Source organism: Benincasa hispida, chromosome 6 (assembly GCF_027475165.1).
Source record: "Benincasa hispida cultivar pf3 chromosome 6, pf3_genome.v1.1, whole genome shotgun sequence".
Taxonomy (NCBI): domain Eukaryota; kingdom Viridiplantae; phylum Streptophyta; class Magnoliopsida; order Cucurbitales; family Cucurbitaceae; genus Benincasa; species Benincasa hispida.
This window is the reverse complement of record NC_143483.1, coordinates 44,055,493-44,077,777: the sequence shown is the minus strand read 5'-3', so window position 1 is coordinate 44,077,777 and position 22,285 is coordinate 44,055,493. Positions and strand designations below refer to the sequence as shown.

The 22,285-nt window shown below is 34.5% G+C and overlaps 2 protein-coding genes across 8 annotated transcripts; one reads left to right on the top strand and one right to left on the bottom strand.

Annotated features, from left to right (window-relative positions):
• The first annotated feature begins 3,514 nt into the window (after positions 1-3,514).
• On the top strand, positions 3,515-7,498 carry LOC120077109 (Cyclin family protein). Of its 7 annotated transcripts, XM_090314592.1 has the most exons (5): positions 3,733-3,966; positions 4,666-4,805; positions 4,896-4,989; positions 5,575-5,987; positions 7,025-7,498. In XM_090314592.1, exons 4-5 carry the CDS (start codon positions 5,587-5,589, stop codon positions 7,272-7,274), a joined length of 651 nt encoding a protein of 216 aa, XP_090170718.1. In that variant the 5' UTR covers positions 3,733-3,966; positions 4,666-4,805; positions 4,896-4,989; positions 5,575-5,586; the 3' UTR covers positions 7,275-7,498. The 7 variants fall into 7 exon arrangements, with proteins under 7 accessions (XP_090170717.1, XP_038886923.1, XP_090170718.1 ...); XM_090314591.1 differs by lacking the exon at positions 4,896-4,989 and having other exon boundaries at positions 3,515-3,966; XM_090314593.1 differs by lacking the exon at positions 3,733-3,966 and having other exon boundaries at positions 4,658-4,805; positions 4,917-4,989.
• A 1,379-nt stretch (positions 7,499-8,877) lies between these two features.
• On the bottom strand, positions 8,878-19,946 carry LOC120077915 (mitochondrial Rho GTPase 1-like). The gene is made up of 15 exons (XM_039032017.2): positions 19,592-19,946; positions 19,016-19,247; positions 18,237-18,369; positions 17,900-18,049; positions 17,402-17,578; positions 16,981-17,232; positions 16,381-16,449; positions 16,114-16,169; positions 15,934-16,015; positions 15,523-15,734; positions 15,355-15,424; positions 14,736-14,848; positions 13,644-13,794; positions 12,753-12,939; positions 8,878-9,283 (listed from the first exon to the last, which is right to left on the bottom strand). Exons 2-15 carry the CDS (start codon positions 19,231-19,233, stop codon positions 9,210-9,212), a joined length of 1,944 nt encoding a protein of 647 aa, XP_038887945.1. The 5' UTR covers positions 19,234-19,247; positions 19,592-19,946; the 3' UTR covers positions 8,878-9,209.
• Positions 19,947-22,285: the final 2,339 nt, after the last annotated feature.

Genomic DNA, 22,285 nt, shown 5'->3' with positions numbered 1-22,285 from the left:
GAAGAATAATTTAGATAGGTTATATTTAATTGAATATAAGATAGAAAGTTTAAAGATCGAAGATGATTTGGTGGACAGTTCAATTTTCTCAATAGAAATACCAAATATAATATTTTAAAAAATAATCAACATAGTATTACAGTAGTTGGATTTTAACTTGTTTTTGTATTTTTTTATATATAGTTTATAGATATTTTTCTATATAATTTAGTAGAACTATAGTTAATAGAATCTTGATATTTAGGATTTTAGATTTTTTTTAATTAGTAAAAAATGGTAGGATTTAAAAATATTTTATTTTTTAGTTAATAGTGAAATTTTAGTTGTTATAATTTGAATTTTAGATTTTTTTTAATAAGGGAGATTTTGGTAGTAGTTAATTCGTAATTAATCATTCTAAAAGTCATTTTGGTATTTTTCTAAATTCAGAATTTTTTTTGTCATTTCTCAAAATGAAACATCATATTGTGCTATAACTCTTCTTATTTTATTTGATCCAACGATCAAGATATAACACATGATATTATCGAGATTTGTCAAATAATATATTTAATTTCAATTTGAAACTCAAGTCCACCTTTAATTAGTCAATTTCGTCATTAAATTTAAGAAATGATTGTGGTGATTTGTAACTGATACAAAATTTTGGACAATTTATATAGTTAATAATATTTGTTTTAGTTGATTATATTAATACAATATTGAGATAAAGATAAATGAGAAAAGAATGATATCAATTTTTTAATTTTTTTTTTTAAAAAAAAAGTGATGATCGCTCTGGGGAATTAAAATAAATTCATTTTAGATTTCAAATGAAATTTCGAGCTATATATCAAATAATTTAAATAAAGTATACTTTATATGTAGGTGAATGAAAAATATAAACATAGTTAATTGCATAGAAATGTTTAAGTTAAAAGTACTATTCTTGTACATGTAATTTTTTAGTTTGTTTAACTTAGTCCCTCAACTTATGAAGGTTCAAGTTTAATATATGTATTTTTGCTAAATCTTAAATTTAACCTCTCAATTTCATTATTTTTTAAAAATTTGATTAAATAATAATAATATTTTTAATATAATAAAATATAGTAGGTGAAATGTTTCCATAATTTATAGTAAAAATATTAATAAATAATAAAAAAAAAGTTTGAAAAAAAAAATCAACAGTAACATAGTAGTAATGCCTAAATTTAAGTAAGGAGTAGAATCAGGCATTTGAAAGTATAACGGTTAGAATTGAATAAGTCTCAAAGTATAGAAACTAAAATAGTATTTTAACATAGTTATTTTGTGGGTGGGAGGTGGTATTCTATGTTCTCCTTCTGTGCGTGGTTAGCTGTGAGGGAGTACACGGGATTGGTTGAAGAGTTGGGGTGTGTTGTCAGAGAAGGAGTGTCTTCTGTGTGGGGGAGGTGTGGAATCGCGAGATCATTTATTTTTTTAGTGTGGGTTTGGGAGAGAGGTGTGTTCTGGTGTGTTGCGTCAGTTGGACTCGTCGCATCGGGTGGCGGGTTGGGATGTGGAGTTGAGTTGGTTGTGTCAAGTGGGGTCGGGTAAGGGGTGCGTAGTAAATTATTCTGTGTATTCTGGTGTGCTTCCATATACTACTTCTGGGAAGAACGTAATCGGCGACTGCATGGAAGTAAACCGAGGTCGGTGTCAGCTCTGGTTCACCTTATGGTCTCTACGGTTCGTGCTCGTGCTTCTTCCTAGCGGGTTGATTTTCTTGGTCTTATATAGTGTGTTTAAGAATGTTTTTTCTTATTGTACTTTCTGTTGTTCTTTATTTTGCTGTTGTCCTTTGTGGGATTTTGGTCTCTTTTCTCTGGCTTTCTCTCTAGTGGTCTGCAAGTTTGTTTTTTTTTTTTTTTTTGTTGGTTTTGTTCTAATCTTATCTTGTAGGCTTTGTTACCCTATCTTTGCTTGTGCTTTGATGTTTTGGATCCCGGGCTGTGGGATCCCCTTGTTATTGTATAATAATATCACATATTCTAAAAAAAAAATAGTATTTTAACCATTTTATTTATTACCGATGAAAAAAAATGAAAAATGATCAATGAATATATATATATACAAGGAAAATGAATGGTAAAATAGCAATAAAAAAAATACTTAAGTGCATTATGGACAACATCTATTTTTGTGCATTCAACCAAATTGTCTAATTATAGTCTACCACATAGCAAATTCTTCTTCTTTTTTGAAAAATTTTAATTCATTTTTTATGTGTATAATATAGTGAAATACATAGAGATTGGTGCATCTTAAGCTGCACTAAGTATTGCTCTAAAGAAAATATCCTCACATGAGAATCTTAGAAACTTAATATCATGAGGGCATCCAAAGCTTTTGAGATGTCTTTGACATTGTCTTCTTAAGATGCTCGGACATCTCATGATGTCTGGATATATATCTTATATTCAGGCATCCAAAACTTTTAAAATGTCTCTCGTATGGTCACCCTAAGATGCTTGAGCATCACATGATGTCTAGATATATATCCTATATTATTCTTGTAAACCAAACAATGTAATTCATATACTCATTCCATGAGAATTTTAAACTCTCCTAGACAAACCACCTCTTAAAGTCATTCTTGGACAATCCATTTTTCAAGTTTTTTTTTTTCCAAAAGAACTTTTAGATTAATCCATATTTCTTTGAACCTGTTTATTTGTTAAGATTTATTTTTAGTTCAGTTGGAGTGGATGTAAATCTCAAAATTTTTAATTAATAATATATTCTACCAGAAGTGAAAATCAATTCAATTATATTGGTTTTGGGGTCAATCAAGAATCGAACCAAATCGATTTATTTTATAAAAAAATTATTCAAACTGGTGTTGAATAAAGAACAAAACCAAGGGTCAATTTGATTTTTAGAATTTTTGTTGTATTTCTATACACTAGTTCTAACTTTCATCCACCACTTATAAATATAGTTTTGGAACGTTTTAGAAAAATAAAAAATAATATTAAATCTCCCAAAAGAGTAGATATGTTTAAAGAATAAAAATAAGAGAATTTTTAATTGTATAATTTGTATTTTTTTCGAATTTAGTTTTTGTTTTTCTAATAAAAAAATATGATGATAAGAGAAAGATTTGAACCACCATTATCCCAATAAAAAGTAGTAAATCAATGATAATGTAAAAAAATCGATTCCATTTGATTACCTCTGTGTTGTTTACTTGTAATATGCATCCTACATCCGTACTAACATATGGGCCCACTTCCAAATTTGTAATAAAAAAAATACAAACTGATTGACAAATCAAGCATACTCAGTCCAATTGCATCTAAATTTTAAGTCGGATCATTATGGTTACGATGATATATAGGAAAAATTATGAATAGTAACACCTCAATTGTTACCATTATCGTTTGACCCTCCGAAATAATAATAGTAATAGTAAAGATAGCCGTAAATGTACCAAAATAGATAATTTTAAGTAAAAATAATTGACCTATTGATCTATAAATAGAATTATATCCCGATTACACCAATTTTTATGCAAGGCTTTCATCTGTATTTTACGAACCCAGTTTCTATGAAATCAATCAAATCACCCAATCAAATCGGACAAAACCGACAAACACCAAAAGACTCCGACCCATATCTGATTCTTATGAACGTGTGTTGCTTTTTTCTCAAACCCCATTTCTTGTGCTACACTCCAAATTCCAAAGAAACCCATCAAACCCCAAAATTTTCCATTCCACCCAATTCATTTTCATCTCAAAATTTTCCCCTTTTCCCCCCAAATTTTCTGGGCAAACAAACAAAATTCATCTGCCCAACACCACTTCTACAATCAACCTCACTCACCCATTTCCATGGAATCTTTAAACCATTTCTTTCCATTTCCATTTGATCCAAAAACAGGTTTCTCCATCTTTTGGTGCAAACCCCTTCATCGTTTAACCCTCACGATTGATCAGATAGCTCAGAATCCATCAATCTGTAAGCAAGTTCTTCTTACCCAACTTGCGAATCCAGATGGGTTTTTTCTGATTGTGATAATTAATGTGTGAAGAGGTTTACAAAAATTGAAGCAATGTGATGATTCTTGTTGTTGTGTTTTGTGTCTTCTGGATTTGAACTTTGGATCGCACTTTCGGTTTTATAATGATTTTCCCCACATTTTGGATTCAAATTTGGGGTCCCCAAAAGGTAAGAGATGATGATAATCCTGCAAATTTCTACCAAGGAAAAGGAAACTTTATAACTTTATGTGATTTTCTTGGAATTTTTGGCCTGCCAACAAGTCATTATTGTTGTTGTTTGTTCCACCCTCTGCCCATAACTTACAATCTCCATTGATTGGTCTGTGCTTTTTACTTTAGTATTCTGGTGGAATGGAATCTCTATGTTCTGTTTCTTTCTTTCTTTGTGCTGCATATACCTCAGTGTGTATTTGATACTTTTTTCCCCTATAAGATTTCTTAGAAGAATGCTCCAAATGCCTAACACTTTTCCATTGTGATTTGAAAGCTTGAATAATTGTGCCCGAATGGACCCAAATGACATTAAATATTTGTCCTTGGTGACTATACCCGAAAGGAAAGAATAAAAATTGATTAAAGCTACTTTATTCATATTCCTCTCTAATATTCCCAAGAAATGAACCCAGCCAGAATCATGAGAAATTGCTGTCTACAGGCCAAAGTTCTGAATAAGCTGGTTTTGATTCCAACTTTCTCTTTCTCTGCTCATGAGGAACTGCCTAGCTTTTCTACCTGTACAAGTCAAGTATGCTCAAGCAATAAAGATTGAGAAGGTTATTGAGGAAGCTCTAAATTGTAAGCCCCTTTTACTGGTGCATTTCTGGCATTTTATGTCCTCTTTTCTTCCTAGCTTTGCCCAAAATTACCTGCCACTTTCATATACAGTTTTTCTCTGATTTCTTTAAGATCATCCCCTCTTTGTTCTTTGAAGTACATGATCAGTTGCCTCCAGAACTTGATTTGGTTCAAATAATTCTAGGTAAGATTTAGCTTTTTTCCATTTGAGTTTGAGATAATTTCTGATGGAATAAATCAATAGTTCATAAGCTATTACTTTAGAGTTCAGTGACTAAAGAAGAGGAGATTTGTCATCTGATATGGTTGGAATCATTTGAATCTCTAATAACATAAACTGATCTGTGGATCTGCTCGTAACGGATTCTGAAACCCAATTAAACATCTTTCCCTTCTGTTTTCTAAGAAGCCTTTCTCCTTTTCTTCCCTTTGAAGTTATTGGCAATGGGAATCAATTGGTGGCACCGTGGCATCTTATTTGTTTACCTACAAAACGTCTTGCTTCTGTACCACATGGCTAAAGAACCATGTTTATCCTTTGTCGCCTTTCTCATCTCTATTATTCAAATTTCTGTATACGTTTTAAGGAATATATGCAGCTTTAGAACTTGGCTTTTGAATCTGTTGGAAAATAGTCTATATACCTTTGCAATAATGTTGGTTCTAGTATCAGATTAAGAAGGGACCCACTGGTATTATTAGATTGCTTCTTTACCATTCACTATGGATTATGTATGAATTAAAGTAAATAAGATTTGTGTATGTGCAGGTCTAGATAAACATGAGAGAAGTGGCAGATAATGGTATGGATTTTCAAGTAGAAATAGATTCACTTCTCGGACTGGGTGAATCTGGGAAACTTATACCAAGCTCTCCTCGAGTGCTGTCAATTCTTTCCACTGTTTTCGAGAGGTCGATTCAGAAAAATGAAAAGTTATTGAAAAGACTCAAAAAGAAAGACAATGTTACAATTTTCCATGGTTCCCGAGCTCCCACCATGGGCATTGGACAATATATCGATCGCATCTTGAAGTACACATGTTGTGGCACTCCTTGCTTAGTTGTTGCCTACATATACATTGAAAGGTATCTTCAAAAGATGGATGCTTACCTAACTAATTTGAACATCCACCGCCTTCTGATCACCAGCATCATGGTTGCAGCAAAGTTTATCGATGCCGGGTGAGTTCTAATGTCGCTTAGTTAGCTCGCCTCATTGTAGTTTACTTGAGATGAAAAGATTTTGTGCTTGGTTAATATTCTACAGTTTAGTTTTTTCAGTTCACACCACACACTCTTTCAGTTGCCTTCCCCTCCATCCATTGAATTGAGATCATATGAAGAAGAACCCACAAGTTCAAGTTTATACAGCTGACATCTTTTTAGTGAAAAATGGTATAAATATATGATCAAGTCCCTCATGTTTGGTTCATTTTTCAAATATGTCCACAATCTTATAAAGGTTTCTGATTTTCTGTTTTATTAACAAGTCTTTATTGGGACAAAAATGCTAAAATTTAGTGATGAAGAATCGATGTTGTGATGTCAAGAATATTTTAGCTGTTGAATCGAGAATATCCTTTTTAATTTGATGGAATAGACACTCACTATAAAATTAAAAATTTACCCACGAATTGTGAATCTTATGGAAAGACACTCACAACGTCGCACATATACTATTAATAGTTACAATAGACTATTGATAGTCTATGGGTTACAATTGTCTATGTTTGGGGGACAAACTATTTTGGTATGAGTTTATGTTTAAAAATGAGGAGAGAGGATGGTTACAAAGTAGTAAATACTGTAGACGACGAGGGTTTTCAAATAGTTTTATTGTAGCTAAGTGTGAGTTATAATAATTGAGAATTTAGACTATTATGATGGGAGGTCCAAATATTGGGTGAGCTATAATAGCCTACTCCACCTAAGGCAAGTTGGGGGCCCAATTGCCCCCTTAAAGTTCAATAATACCAATGACTTGTGAAACTATCCTATGTGTAAAAGATAAAATTCTATACGAAGTATGGTGACACGAACACTGCCTGGAAAGATATCAACAACCAGAGAGTCTCATTTCGATGATGCTGAACGGATATCATTGCATCTCATCTGTCATATTTTGGGATGCCTAAAAATTTCCTCCCAATTTCTTAGATTTTATAATATAACAATACCTTATATTTACACACGACTTAATGTGTTATGATTCTATGCAGGTGCTATAACAATACTTTTTATGCCAAAGTTGGAGGAGTGAGCACAAAAGAGATGAATAGCTTGGAGATCGAATTTCTGTTCAATTTGGACTTCAGACTTCATGTCACTGCAGATATTTTCAGTAATCACTGTTTGCAGCTCCAAAAGGAAGCTCTTGGGGGGGAGAATCAAGTCGATCATCGAGCCGGTAACAAAACTCGAACTAAATGTTTACCTCAAATTACAGGCTATACTTGCAGTGCCATTTAAACACTCCCAATGAAATTTCATTTTCTTAAATTTCATGGTTACTTTAGTGTTCAATCTCTGGAGCTGTATGAAATATTATTATAAAGCTTCAATTTTTAGACTAAATCCAGAAAGTAAAAAAATTGTACTAGGAGGAGGATGGGAATGCAGAGATTCAATGAGAAATGTTTAAAGTGCACTGGAAAATTTTTATAATTCAATAATGATCGTTAGATTTCAGATGATTGATTTGTTTTCCTTATGCTAGTTCTATGTGATGCTTATCTGAGAATTTGGTTTTTGGGTTCTCTCCAAAAATTTGCTTATTTTATTTTATTTTATTTATTATTTGGTGACACCTTCCAAATAGAAAAGTTCTTGCTGCTTTTATAGGAGTTAAAGCAGTTCTGAATTTTTTTTTAACGATTTCGAACAGAAAAATTACAAATTTCATATCTATAATTTAAAAAATAAAATAATATTTAAACTCTATGATTTGATAAAATATCATATATAGTATATTTGATTTAATAAAACTCTCATAGTTCTAAAGGATTTTATCAAACTATAAGGACTAAGTTCTAACTTTTTCCAAACCACTAGATTAAATTTGCTATTATACCTTTCGAATCAACTAATTATTAGTTTAAAACTTTTTGTAGAATCACAATGTTGTTTAATCTTAATTTTACTTTTCAAATTGACTCCTTTAAAATTTGTTGACTTCCCTCTGTTTTCCACTAGTTTTTTTTTATTGTTTTGTATTTTTTAACTGCAGTCACATTTTACTATATTTAAAAATATTTTCGATATTTTTTATTTAAAATAATTATCCAAAAAAAATTGACCAAAAGTCACATTTTAAATGTTCGCTATGAGCATAAATAAATATAAACCATAAATATAGAACTTTCCAAATAAATTAATTTTATCCTTCTATTTAATCCACATAGTTTACACAATTGACAAAATATGATAGCTAAACAAGCTAATCAATGTCAAAACCAACATCTTAAAAGACGAATAACTTCCAAAGGTGACAGAGGAAACGGATTGCATTTGGATGTGAATTTTAAAATTTTAATTAAAATATATATATTTATAACATGTTATAAATTGTTTAGAATATCAACTACTAAAGGAAATACATGAGCTAAGATATATTGTGCATCACGTAAACTTTTACACAATTGGCTCGTTATAATTATATTTTAATTTTTTAAGAAATGTTCGTTAAAGAGAGACTAAAAAAACTGTCCTCAATAAGCATGGGACAACCAATCAGAAAAAATGAAAAAGGCAAAAAAGTACAACGCAACCTCTAAAAACTAGAGCAAGAGGCGAAATCCACAAAATCAACCAACCTAGCAAGGGTGTGAGCAACAAAATTACAGTTCCTAAAACATTTAGGGGAAGATCTAACAACACCCAGCAAACTCGCAACCTCGACAAACTCATCCATCAGATTCCTTGTTTCAGAGAGATTCAAGGTCAGGATTGTGAAGAGCAAGGCTTGATCTAATTTTTTTTAAAACCATTTTAACCCATCAATAAATTCACTAGACTTTACACATGCACAGGCCAAGACATACAAACAAACAAAAAATGAAGAAACAATTGAATATTTTCTAGCAAAAACTTTTCATTTCCCTTGTTGAATAACTGGTCTGATTGTACAACCATAAACCCTAGCATTGGAGGGAACCCTATAGCAGAATAGGGTTTGACAAATTAAAATTATTATACAGAAAAAGCAGAGAGCTAAAACTACAACCATGCTCTTTTGATTGAAAATTGCAACTTGTCATCTATTATATATCTAATAACCCAAACTCAGGAAACCCACTGGACTCAGATAAATATGACAAAAGGGTTGAGCATTGAACAGCAGAAAGTATAAAGATTTAGGATACCAACCATATCTAAAGCAAAGCGATGCGTTCTTCCCTTCATCGTTTAGCTGGAAGAATTCTTCCTCGCAAGGTAGACACGGTAAGCAGCCAATCCAACAATCGTTACAGCAGCTCCGACTGAAGTAAGCACGTTGCAAAATCAGACGGAAAGATTAAAGACCTTACAATATTTATAGGAAACTACTACTCTTATTGCCAATTAATTTTAAGATGGAAGTCATGTTATCTAATATGATACTATCAAAATGAGTGAGAAACGAGAGAGAATGAGAAGGGAGAGGAGAATTTTTTCTTTTTTTTAAATCTCAAATGTCACGTCAATATTAAAAGTAATAAATAAATAATATACTCCATGGCTGTCACAAACAAAGGCAAGACCTTTTAAAGCTATTTCTCAAAACTCAATGCAAACAAACCTATCTTTGAAAACTTGTGGACGAAAAGGTAAGTTTTCAGGGGAAAAAAAACTCCTGGAAGAATTAGGAGTGAAAAGGAAACAAAACAATTGAAATATTGTTATCCATCAAAGGACGAGAGAACAATGACGAATTACCCTGAGAAAGCAAGAAATAAGCCATATAGAATAATCTCATAAAGGACAAATGATCCAAGCGTGAATAGAGTACAAAGAGGACTATAGGCAATCCTCCTTAGTATTGACGTTATCCCCAACAGAGTATTTCATAAACTGTAGACAAGAGGTAAACCAAAAGAAATAGCTTTCAAAGGGTTTTCTGAATGTGCCTTCACAACATGAGGTAACACGACCATACTTGTTATCCAAAAAAGTACACGGCCAGACTTGTTCACAATGACCATGTGCCACAAAATGTAGGCATCCAAAAAGAAATGTCACAACCACTTGCCTAGTATCCCTCGTTATTGATGCCCAAACCCGCAAGGTCTAATAATCAAGAAGACCAATCATAACCGTTACCATTAACCGTGCGGCAGATTCTAAAAAGAGCATTTATTTGGGGGTCCCTCTCGGTCTTTGGGGCAAGAAGAATTTTTTGGATGATGCAAGATAGTTGGTTCCCTTTTTTCGGAAGAAAAGGATAATGGACGCCTGCGGAGGAGAGAAGGTGAAGCTGCTCCCCATCATCAGCTTGTAACACCTTGGCATCTTCATCCGAATATTGGTATTCTTGATTCTCTTGGTCGGATTCTTTCTCTTCTTGGATGGCTAACGTTCTCTTTTGAGGACACTCATTGGATAGGTGTCCTTGTTGGCCGCACCTAAAGCACTTTCTCAATGAGGGGCAATTGTAAGGGTTAGTACTTTTTCTATAGTGAGTACCTTCATTGGTTTTGCTCGAGGATACTCCTTTGTTAGGGTAGTCCTCTTTTCAAGTAGATGAATTCCTTTCTTGGGAGGTGGAGGTTTTATTCAAATCAAGATTGTGGAGGTATTCGACAGTTTCTCCCATGTGTTCCTTCTTTGAAAGCTCTTGGCCAGTTTTGAATCTTCTTCTTCCTCAATCTTGGTAGCTAAAGAAATGGCATTAGCAAGATAAGCAATGGGATGTAAACTTACAACCCTTTTTATGTCTTCTCTCAAACCAAACACGAATCTTGCAATTTGTTGTTCGTCCTCAGGGAAGATTGTTCCTTGCGCTTAAACGGTGGAATTCTTCGGTGTAATCAGCAATAGAGCGGTCTCCTTGTCTACATTGTTGGTACTTACTATACAACACTTGTTGATAGTTCATCGGAAGGAATCGCTTCTTCATTAGACAAAGCATTGTGGGCCACTACGAATAGGAGGTTTACCATAATACCTTCAATTGTTTTCAATTTTCTCCCACCACACCGACGCTCTGCTTTGAAGAAGCTTGTAAGCTACCAATTGAACCTTCTTCTTCTCAACAGTATTGGTGTAGGCGAAAAAATTTTCCACGTTCTTGACCCAATCTAGGAATCTCTCGATGTCCATTCGGCCATTAAATGGAGGAAGATCCATTTTGATCTTGTAATTGGGTGGTTCTTGAGTTTCTTGATCTCCCACGGTTCTTGGAATTCTTGGATGAGTTTCTTCCATCATTTTGACTTCTTCATCCGAGGAATCAGAATCGTCTACCACAAATCCGAGCAGAGTGATGTCATTTGATCTTTCTTGCGAGTGATGTCATTTGATCTTTCTTGCCTTCATTTTTTAGAGTAATCTTGCAGTGGGTACCTTCTCTCAGGTGGAACTCTTTGCACGGGCTGATTGGAGTTGGTGAGGGATGAAACTTGTTGCGTGAGGTTCTCAATGGCCCTTGTGATAGTGGATAGCTGTTTGTTGATGTCAACGACCGCCAACTCAACATCATTTAGACGACCTTCAAAGGTGGAGAAAGCTTCCGCAACCATGGTTGATGAGGGGTGAGGATCCAATTTGAATGAATTTCAGCCTTGGATCGATGGGGCTCTGATACCACTTGATGTACACAAGTGAGGAGTGCTTGGAAATTTTATTCAAAAGATAATGAAATGAGTACAAGAGGGCCCTATTTATAGGGAAGGCAGCCGGTCAAGGATACAAAAAGGTGACCTGCTGAACAGGTACCCTGTTTTACAAGCAGTGTACTGTTTTACACCAATTTAACCAGTTGTAAAAGGCTGTAAATGAAGTAGAACATATAACTACTAACTAAAACAGAGAGTTACTACATCATTAACCTTCTCTAGATCCTTTCTAAGGGAAACAAAAATCTTCACCAAGTTGTTTCCCTTAGAAAGGATCTAGAGAAGGTTAATGATGTTCCAAGAGATTTTCTTAAGAATGACATTCAGTGAAGTAGAACATATAACTACTAACTAAAACAGAGGAAAGAAAGTTGGAATCCCACTCAACACACATCGGATGAGACAGAGAGCCAACCTCCTTTTAGAGAGAAAGGTCCTATCCAAGAGGGTCGTTTTTTAATCTTCTCCATGACAAGGTTTCAGAAAGATAAACACTCTTCACAATCCAATTTTGTCCCTGTTTTGCACTTCGACTCATTGACCACCTCATTAGCAATTAAAATGGAATTGAAGTTTTTTCTTTCAAAAACAAAGGTTTACTAATTTGTCACTGAGTCGAGAATGTCATTCTTAAGAAAATCACTGAATCCTTGATTACATCCTCTTTGAGGATGTTCCAAGAGAATAAAGTTCTTCACTACCACCAAGAAGAGAAAAAGGAAAAGATAAGACAGTTGTCCAAGACATCTGGGAGCGAGGTCATTGCCATCAGGTTGCAGCGTATTGAACCCAGAATTAACAAGATTATGACTATACAGAAAAGTTTACTTATTAACACTTGAATCAGGTAGGGAGGTTGCCTGAGCTTTCTTTTTTCAGAAATGTTTACTTATGGTATTAGACATGTAAACATCCTTTCGAAACAGTGATTAAATAACTTGTAAAATTTAAACACGTGATTTTGAAAGAACAAATAATTTTAGTTCTGAAAAACAAGTTATCCATGGGATGACAGACTCATTTATGCAACCTGAATGAAGCAAAACATCAGAAACAGCCGTCATGCCAATGTTCATTCTCAATTAGGTTTTTATGTTTTCATGAGAGGAGGGAAAAACTACCGAAATCAACATACCTGAAACAAACATTAGAGAGCGGTTTATGATCTTGTGATAATGCTTGCGGCTTCTGCCCGCCTCAGTTTCAGGGATGCTTAAATGAGGGTGCTCTGCCGCAGATGCGATTCTTCGGAATACATTATTAAAATCACCCAATTTCGTGCTGATAGGTATTGGAGCTTCTATACCCATATCCTGGCTCACCTACCAAATTGCAACGGGACATAATGATGAGGACTGTGATATTAAAAGATACAGGATTTCACTAAAATACAACATTCCGGTGGATGAACAGGCCAATAGAGACAATTATTAGAAAATGGACCCAGCAAAATATAGATCACAAAGAAAAACCATAAACAGATTCAATACTTGCTAAGGAAATTGTATTGTTTATTTTTTTATTTACATTCAAATGAATGAAATTATATAAGTATACAACTTACTAAAGGACATTTTCTGTTTAAATACAGAATTTGAGCAACTGATTCTAATAGTGAATTAATGATCGTTTCTATAGGAGAGGAATTGAATATGAGCCCTAAACAAATGTAACATTAATAGGGTGTCTTGTAATTATCAGCTTAGTATTATTCATTCAGATTGAGTCCTCTTTTTGTAATTGAGTGGGTAGCTGTTCGTTTTGGGGGCTTGCCTTTGCATATCCCTTCCTCTTACTCAATGAAAGCTTAGTTTCTTATTAAGGGAAAAAAATTGTAATGTTAACATAACATTGCTTTTTCTCATCAAAATAGTAATGTCAGAGAGAAGTTTATGGTAAACCTGTAATCACATTCTGATTCAGTGGATTTTTTTTTATATAGGAATTCAGTGTAACTATCAAAACGTTAATAATGTCATGTGAACGATTGAATATATATGGTACATAAGAGAAAAAAAAAATTTACCCTTGTAGAATCTTGTATGGCCAAAGGAAATGAGTCGAGGTCGTCTTTGGCAGCAACAATTAAACAAGGCACCTCATAGCCAGTATCCTCACCATGACTTGCGACTTCAACCAGTAAATCAGTTGCTTTCTTCCAAGACGACTCATCAGAGCTGGAAAAAAAAAACAAAGTTAGTGCTCTACAATAGGAATTCAAATGTTCATTGGCATAAACATATAAGCAATTACACATACTAGCAATACATAATTCTTCTTTTTATGTTAATAGAAACAGGTATGCCATAAAAAGATCTAAGAGAATTCATAATAAAATATTTCAACGTATGTTTTATTTGTGTTACATTGGGTACCACCATATTCAAATCATCATTATCCCAAACATCAATCACGGTGTTGGAAGGATTTTAGTGATGTGCAGTGCAAGTAGAAGCTTGCCACCCTACTAACCAATTAATCCCTAAATGACCGATCATTAAGAAAAAAGGGGAAAAAGAACTACTGGTAGTCCATGAAACTAGATAACCAGTCATTAAAAAGAAAAGAAGTAAAACTTCGAATTAATTTGTTACTGAAACCTCAGGGCACACCATTCTTAGATTAATGATTTAAGCAAACTAGTAAACACTACATACAATGACATACAAATCTAGGGCATCGGAGGTTAAGCCCCTTATTAAAATACATTGGTTGGAGAGAGACTAGAAATTTGCTTTTAGATTTTTTGAACTCTTAGGAGTTCATTAAATGGCTCTTCCTGGTGTACTTATTCCAAGTGCTTTCGTGATTATGATTCTAGCTTTCTGAAATCCCCCTTAAGAGGTTGGTGAGGGTCCCATTCCTTTCAAATTCTTCATATCAATGAAATTTACATGCTCAGAAATGAAATTATAAGAAAAGAAGAGAAAAGAAAAGGGAAAAAAAAGATGAAGAAGAAGAAGACTATGGCACAAGCTTATATAAATTTGTCACCCGGGCTTTTCTCTTTTTCCAAATGCAAATGCCATTTATAATCCAGAAACAAAACATATTATTGTCTTAATATAGCATAACATTGTTAATAAGCAATGGCCGTTTCCATTAGAAAAGAAGTTACCTGTCATGCACAAATAGTGCAATGTCACAAGCAGCTAAAGACTCTTTGCCAGACAACAGTTTTTTCACGCCATCTTCAGGTATCTCCCTCAAAATAAGGGTTTTTTTTGTTCCCTTTAAACCAAATAAAAAATTGTACACAGACAGAAACTATCAGATAACAGCAGTCTCATCACAGTTTCTTAACAATAAAACTGAAGTTGATTATTTGACCTTATATCCCAAAAAGTGACTATCACTTAACTGATATTTGAGTTTATGTAAAGAAAAATAATCAGAAGTGCAACAACTTCAATGGTCAATGAAAATTAAATAGAAGGTGAATCTTTGACAAAGGTGTGAACCAAATATATTCTCAAAAAGCGTCCATTTCTAAGACAACTTTTAGTTATTCAATCAATTACAAAAATTATCTAAACGCAAGCATATAATATGGCAGCTACACCATATTTCACCAACTTTAAACATGTAACATCTGAAAAATCATCATGAACTCTCTTCTCCAAGTCTAATTGCTTCCAATTCACAACTTGTGGACACATGATATATTAAGACCTTAAATTTGAAATCTGAATACATGCTCTATCAATTAATCAAAACAAGGACATAGCAGCACTTACTCCAGGTTGGTCGACAACATTTACAGCATAGCGTTCTTCGGTGGTAGGAGTGTAAGTCTCAGAAAATGGCCTGTGTATCAAATTTTCTTAACATGTGACATGCTCTATAACAAGTACTAAAGAATTATTGCCTCCAAAAACTAGATAAATAGAGTGTTGATAATAAACCTTGCAAGAAATGCATCCAATAAAGAAGATTTTCCAGCCTTTTTAGGCCCAAAAACAAAGCACTGAAGAACATTTCGGTCTAACTGTTGCTTCTTGCGGTCCAACCGCCTTTTCCTTGTCACACGAACAGCAGATGCAGGATCACCGGAATAACCAATGTATATCAGATTCTCTATGGTGTAAACTGGGTTTAGAAGAGTCATGAGGGACCACTGCAGAAATTCAAGAAGAGCAGACAATTATAATACACTTCTTTTAGAAGAAAAAACTGTCTGGCTCAGAAATGCATGGTGGAGGAGAGGGGGATGGGGAGGTTAAAATGAGAATTGTACGCATTGACCTTTAAGTAATAAAGAGTACGGGAAATATGGAATACATCAGCTTATCTGGAAAATTGGTAAAAAAACATACCAGTGATAAAAAGTCATCAATTGACAATCCTCCCATTGCATTTCGCTCAGCAGAATCTCTGAATGGAGATTCATTCCAAGGACTGGCATTTCAAAGAAAATGTTGCATAAGAAATCAAGGAGGCTCATTAACATGCCAAACTGACATGAAGGAAACTACCAAATGCTGCGAAGCCAATACCTCTCGGGTGCTGTAGAAAATAGTTCTTCAAGATCACGAGGCCGTAAGGCACCATCCTGGTGTGTAAAGAAAAGGTATGGAGGTGATGAATAGTTTCAGGTCTTTTGTGATAATTACTTGGCTATGAAAACAGATCTATAAGCTAGATTATACTCAAACAATTAAAAAAAAAAAAACAACAACAACGAAACAACAAAACAAACAAACCATCGGTTGAGAAATCAACAAATAAACTAAGAATTTAGGAAGTTACAGACTATGACGTACACCATCACCATCATAGAGTTCAAATATTCCCCTTAGAAACTCGATGGCTTCATTTGTCAGCTCCACACTCTACAGAAAGAACAGCCGTCAAATAAGAAATTTTGAACTAGAATTAGAATAATATGGAACACTTCAGGAGAAACAATTACAAAATGCAGTAATATGATCTTACAAAATCAATTGAAGCCCGATGAGAGAAAAATAACCAAATCCTAATATTTTTTAATAATATTATATCATACCTCGAAATGATAAATACAAAACAACAAGAGAACAAGAAATCCTCCCTAAACCTAGTTAAAGAAAATCGATCCACTAGAAAGTGAAAATTTTCACATCCCAAGAGTCAACCATCCATCCAGGAAAAGTTAATTGTTTCCACTCAAAAAGTATGGACCACATAATTTAGAGCCTGCTCCATGAAAGTGAAAGAAAGAACTGTTTCAAGAAAAATCCAGGAGAGAACAAATATCCAAAATTGTATAAAATGTAAAAACTAAATATATATTATGTTAAGAACAATTTGGAACGTCATTATCAGTGTGGTGCAGTTGGCCTGTTCTACAGAAGTTGAGAGGACTGCTCTTTGATTTTCATTACCTGATCTGGAGCTCTCTTTCCAAGAGCTGGGATAAGTTCATCCGCAAGCTTGATATCATTATTGTATCCAAACTTCCTGAGCACAGTCCATGTTGTCTCCAAACGCCCCTTCTCAATAAATAAAGCATGAAGAAAGAGGAACCCTGTCAAAGTGAGCCCACGATCATTCACTCCTTCAGGAAGTTTTTCTTGCACAACCCTCTTAACCCCCACAATTTCAGAAGGTTGTAAAGGAGCATTGAAACATTTGACCTGATTACAAGATTAACAAAAGAAAAAAAAAATAACGATAATAAGAGCTCCATAGAGTCAAGTCAGCCATTTCAGGCACAGATATTACAGAAGTCAGAAAATGTAACAATATATCAGTAAAAAATTTATGAGGTGTTTGCCAAAAAAAATTGTGGACAGAAAGGAAGACCTGAAAATCATTCAGCTCCGCATCACTCAAAGCACCATCTTTATCATGATCACAAAGAATAAATATCCGTTTCAATGCCCGGACGCACCTAGGCTTTAGAGTCTGAGTTTCTTGATCAAAAAGTGGACCTGTTGGATGAAGTACAGCTTTCTGGGCATAGTAAAAGACCTCAGGGATCTGCCAATCAAATAATACGATGTTGAGAACATGTGATTCTATTGCCTTAAAATGAACAACGCAAAAATGTGGAAGTGAAAATGTACATCGACGAGGTATGGATGGAAAGATTTTCATATAAGCATGAAAAAACTGCTCAGCAATGAATTTAGGTGGACCAATAAATGAAATTGGATGCAAAACAGTCGGATGGTTTTTTTCCTTCATACAATCATGTGTAAGGGAGCAACAAATGTACCTGTTTTTCTTTTCTTTTCTTTTTTTCTTTTTTTTTTCTTTTTTTTTTTGTGAATGAAAATAATTTCATTGATAGATGAATACCTGAATATGTTTAAAAGCTGAACACTCGATGCATGTTTCAATTTCCCGAAACTGCTGCATTATTGGGGACATAACCTGCTCTAAGCTCACCTGCTGATTCTCATCTCTCAAATCCAGTTTACAGCCCACTACTATGACTGGAACCCTCACCTGCTCATTTAAACCATTATAATCAACATAACATATGAAATACTGAGCTTATCTAGGCAAAGGGAGCCTTAGCTTTTCAGATTAAAGAAACTTATCTAGATATACTTGTTAGGTTAGCAACAAGATCAGTGATTTTATTATGGAGTCATTTTCCATCCACCAAGGTAAAAGGAGGGAGGAAACTAACCTCCAATTGACGAAGTTTTGGAAGCCAAAAAGTACTCAGCCGATCAAGGGTGTGAGGCTGATCACAAGCATAAGTTAGCACCACTGCATCAGCTCGCTTAAGTTCTTCAGCAACTTTTGCACTATCCTCAGTGCTGGGACAAAAAACAAATAAACAAAAAGAGAACCTTAGAGACTTCAAAAGTGCCATTGAATACCTAGCGGAAAATTGCATTAGCGAGAAATACTGAACTTTATTTTCCAATTGGAATTTTTTGGGGGGTGTGTGGGGGAGGGGGGGATGGGATTTTCTTTAAAGCTGCATATAAAATACGAGAATGAAATGGTAGACTAGAAGTCTAGAAAGCTAAAAACTAGAAAATGGTGGTCCAACTAGCAACAAGAAAATAGGGAAATAACTAATTTCACCAATATCACAAGTAAAGTCCTCAAAACTTTTCCAGTTTCTTACCAATCAAATCTCTCACAGAATGGCAGAAGCAGTAGCCGTGCTTAAATACAGAAGCAGCAAAGCAGAAAGAAAAGTGAACAAGTGCCAATTCTCTGGACTCTTTTTTCTATATAATTTTCACCCATTAAGGTACATGGAAAAAAAAAAGGGATGTACAGATATCTTGCCGTAGGAAGCAGAATTCTCCTATTATTAAAGTTGGAAACTAGTTACCTCAAGACCATAACCCTAAAAGGCAGTATTTACGGCTCCAATAGTACATTCTTTTCATCTATTGTCCCAGTATCCGGACAGAATGAAACAAACAAAACAAACATAGCAACTAATACCGTGATGAAGTATCGACGATTGTGGTGGGAACACGATCCGGGTAAAAGTCTTCAGGCAGCCTCGTCGGTGGCAATACTGGGGGAACATTCACTGGAAAATTGTCCGCCGCAGCAGTTACGATCAAGCTCGACTTTCCAGTACCACGGTCCCCGGCAATAACTATACGAACCTCGGTCTTGCCACCAGAGTGTACATTACTAGCCGGCGTTCTTGCCATCGGAAGTCTAAAAACTGCAGAAGCGAAATCCCAAAACAACCTTCAGTGACTTGAGAATTTAGTCGAAACAGATAACGAAAACATCAACACCATAAAAACAAAAATTAAAAAATCCAGCTATCTCTATAAAAAATCGGATTCCTCAACACCTCAAAAAAGACAGAAAAATAAAAATCACAAATCCAATGAAATTTTGTTATACACTGAGAGACGCAAAATACAATCAAAACAAAGCGTTTTTCGGAGTGTAAAAGTAAGTAGTAATCAGTGAAAGAATGAGATAAGAAACGACGAATGAAGGGTGATATCGTGGTATTGAAGGTAATCGACCGGGAATCCTAAGGGTGTAGAAACTGACCTTTGGGATTATTCAATTCTATTTGGAGGTGGAAAGTTGTGAAGCGCCACCAGACGCGGAAGCGTCAGCAGCAGTGACAACGGCGATGTGGCGGAGCTGCTGGCGGAAGTGGAGGCGGCGCGGCGGCTATGGATGCGTCGGGAAGAAGAGAGAGAGAAGTGTTTGATTACGCAGGGAGAAAAAGCTTTTTCTTTTTCACCTGGTTTATTTTTCAAAATATGAAAATAAAAAGAAATTAAAAGAAAATTATTGTACTCTTCACTCTAAGGTTACCGAGAAGTGCACGGAGTATCGGTGTTTTCGATCAAAATCGGGCTTTTAGTCGGCCCATTTTTTCTCCTCTCTTTCTTTTTCTAATAAAAATAGGGTTAATTAGACCATAAAAATGTAGAACAGAGATAAATATATTAGGGATATGGTATAAAATTAGAATCAGATATCAATGATAGTAACTATCAATGATAGCTATATAGGTAAATCACTAAAAAGCCCACACGCAACCTAACATTTCGCACTTCTTTTGATTATCTCAAGGTGAGAACTATTACTGATAGCTTTCAATTTGAAAAATATTAACACAACCTTAAAATAGTAACACTTGAAATATCATCTTTCAATTTGCTATCAGTTTTTAATAGCTATCATTGATACACTCATCACAAACTTAAAATATTAACACCTGGGGCTATTGGTGGATTGGATATTAATAATAGACTTTTATAAGTAGTTATCAACTTTTGAAAGGAAACTATCATCTTTCAAAAATTAACATTTAAAGCATAAGTGATAGAAGTCAATTAATAAGAGATTTATAAGTGACTAGCTCTTATATTTACTTAAGTCATATCACCAATATCATTAATATCATTCATTTTATTTATATATACCTAAGTCATATCACTGATATACGGATATAACTGATAGCTATAGTTGTCATTGATAACTTCAACCAGTGGCTATCACTGATAACTTTTAGCAATGGCTATCAACGATTGACTTTCATCAAATGAAATTGGCTTTTATATTATCAATGTCATCGATATATGGATATCACCTAAATTCTATCATTGATATCACTTGTACTGTAGTTATCGATGATGGCTTTGAAGGAAATCGATCACGAGGATTTCCACGAGCAGCAAAAAGATCATTCCAAATTACAATCATATATGAACTTAACAATTACAGTCATAAACAGAAACAAACGGTTATGCATTCATTACAGAAATTACAACATGATACAATAAATAATCAAGGAGAAATCTACACACATTTGTAGACTTATCCCCAAGCTCCTTGATTACGAACGTTCGAACACAGCAATCTTAAACGCTCGTCCAGCATAACCGCTATACAACACGAACATCACGCACTCGAACTCAGCAATCGCCTCGGTCACGAACACCCCAACAGCACGAATGGCCTCCACAGAACCTTGATGGCGTTGAGTTGAGTATGACACCACCAAGAAGGCTACCTTGGTATTCTCGGTGTGAAAATCCAGAGGGTGGACTCTATGTGGACTTGGTTTGAGGCAGAAGATGGAGGAATCAACAATCATGTAAACAATTGAGCAAGTGGGAGAATACTGAACCTATCGTATAAGTCGATGCCCGATCGTTTATCAAAAGTTAAGCGATCATCTAGCAAAAGCTAAGCAATCGTTTAGCTCATTGCTTAGTTGCGTGTCTGTTGTCTACAAACATTACACGATCGTTTAGCTCGCTCCAAGTTGTCGCTTAGTAAATCCTATTTACTTGACAACTTCTGTGAGATTATTTTTCCGAGAGAGAAAATCTCAAATTCAATTTTGTCAACATTGTAAAACCTTACTAAAATTAAGAAAACAATTTTTCTTTTATCTCACAGTTACCATGAAACCACCAATAACCTCCCACTTAATTGGTTATTAGAGAAAAAAAATTTAATTATCAAATAATTAATATTATTATAAATATAAATGATAACCAACTTATCATACTATATTTATAACCTATAGTTTTAATATTTCATCTCATGAAACATATAAACCATAGCTCTTTTTCTATTCCATGGTACTTAATGTAAATCTCATTTACATTAATCCTCCACTAGATGTATCTCATACATCATATCGATCATATCATATATAATCGAATTACCTCTTGTCAATCTGAACATTTCAAATCAACACTAAGAACTGATCCTCAACTGAATTTATCAAGCTCCAATGGTACGTGAATAACTAACTAACTCTTTAGTCACGGGATCCACCATCCGTTAACTGCCAGGCACTCCACTAAAGACCGACAGTTGAATTTTTCTTACCACAGCTATATTATGTGTTCATCTTAACCAATCAGCAGTGCGACAACCCTTCATAGATCGCTCGTAAGTACAGCTCGGCTAATAACCGTTATGTCCCTATAGTTACATCTAACTCCTTAAGTACCACTGATCCCTCTAATGAACATAAGTCATAGTTCTACTATGACTGAGTCCTCTTTTCCAAAGAGAAGCTGTGGTCATTATGTTCAAGCCCCGGAATCAGCTCTTAAGGAAGCAACCTCTCTACTTATCCCTGCTTTGGGAAAAAAGTGAATTTCATCTTGTGGATTAAGTTTCCAACTCCCAAATCAGACAAGTCCCCAAAAAGATAGGCATGTTGAGTTGACAATCTGGCCACTCTCACCCATACTAACCAAAGGACCACTC

Bases quoted from the DNA above. Each gene is read 5' to 3' on its own strand.
- LOC120077915 (XM_039032017.2), bottom strand. From the start codon at position 19,233: ATGGCAAGAACGCCGGCTAGTAATGTACACTCTGGTGGCAAGACCGAG. The intron at 16,016-16,113 runs GTATTGGCTTCG...TTGAAATGCCAG, and splicing joins TTTTCTACAGCACCCGAGAG to TCCTTGGAATGAATCTCCAT. The intron at 9,284-12,752 runs GTATGTTGATTT...TGCTTACTTCAG, and splicing joins CTCTCTAATGTTTGTTTCAG to TCGGAGCTGCTGTAACGATT.
- LOC120077109 (XM_090314591.1), top strand. From the start codon at position 5,587: ATGAGAGAAGTGGCAGATAATGGTATGGATTTTCAAGTAGAAATAGAT. The intron at 5,988-7,024 runs GTGAGTTCTAAT...GATTCTATGCAG, and splicing joins GCAAAGTTTATCGATGCCGG to GTGCTATAACAATACTTTTT.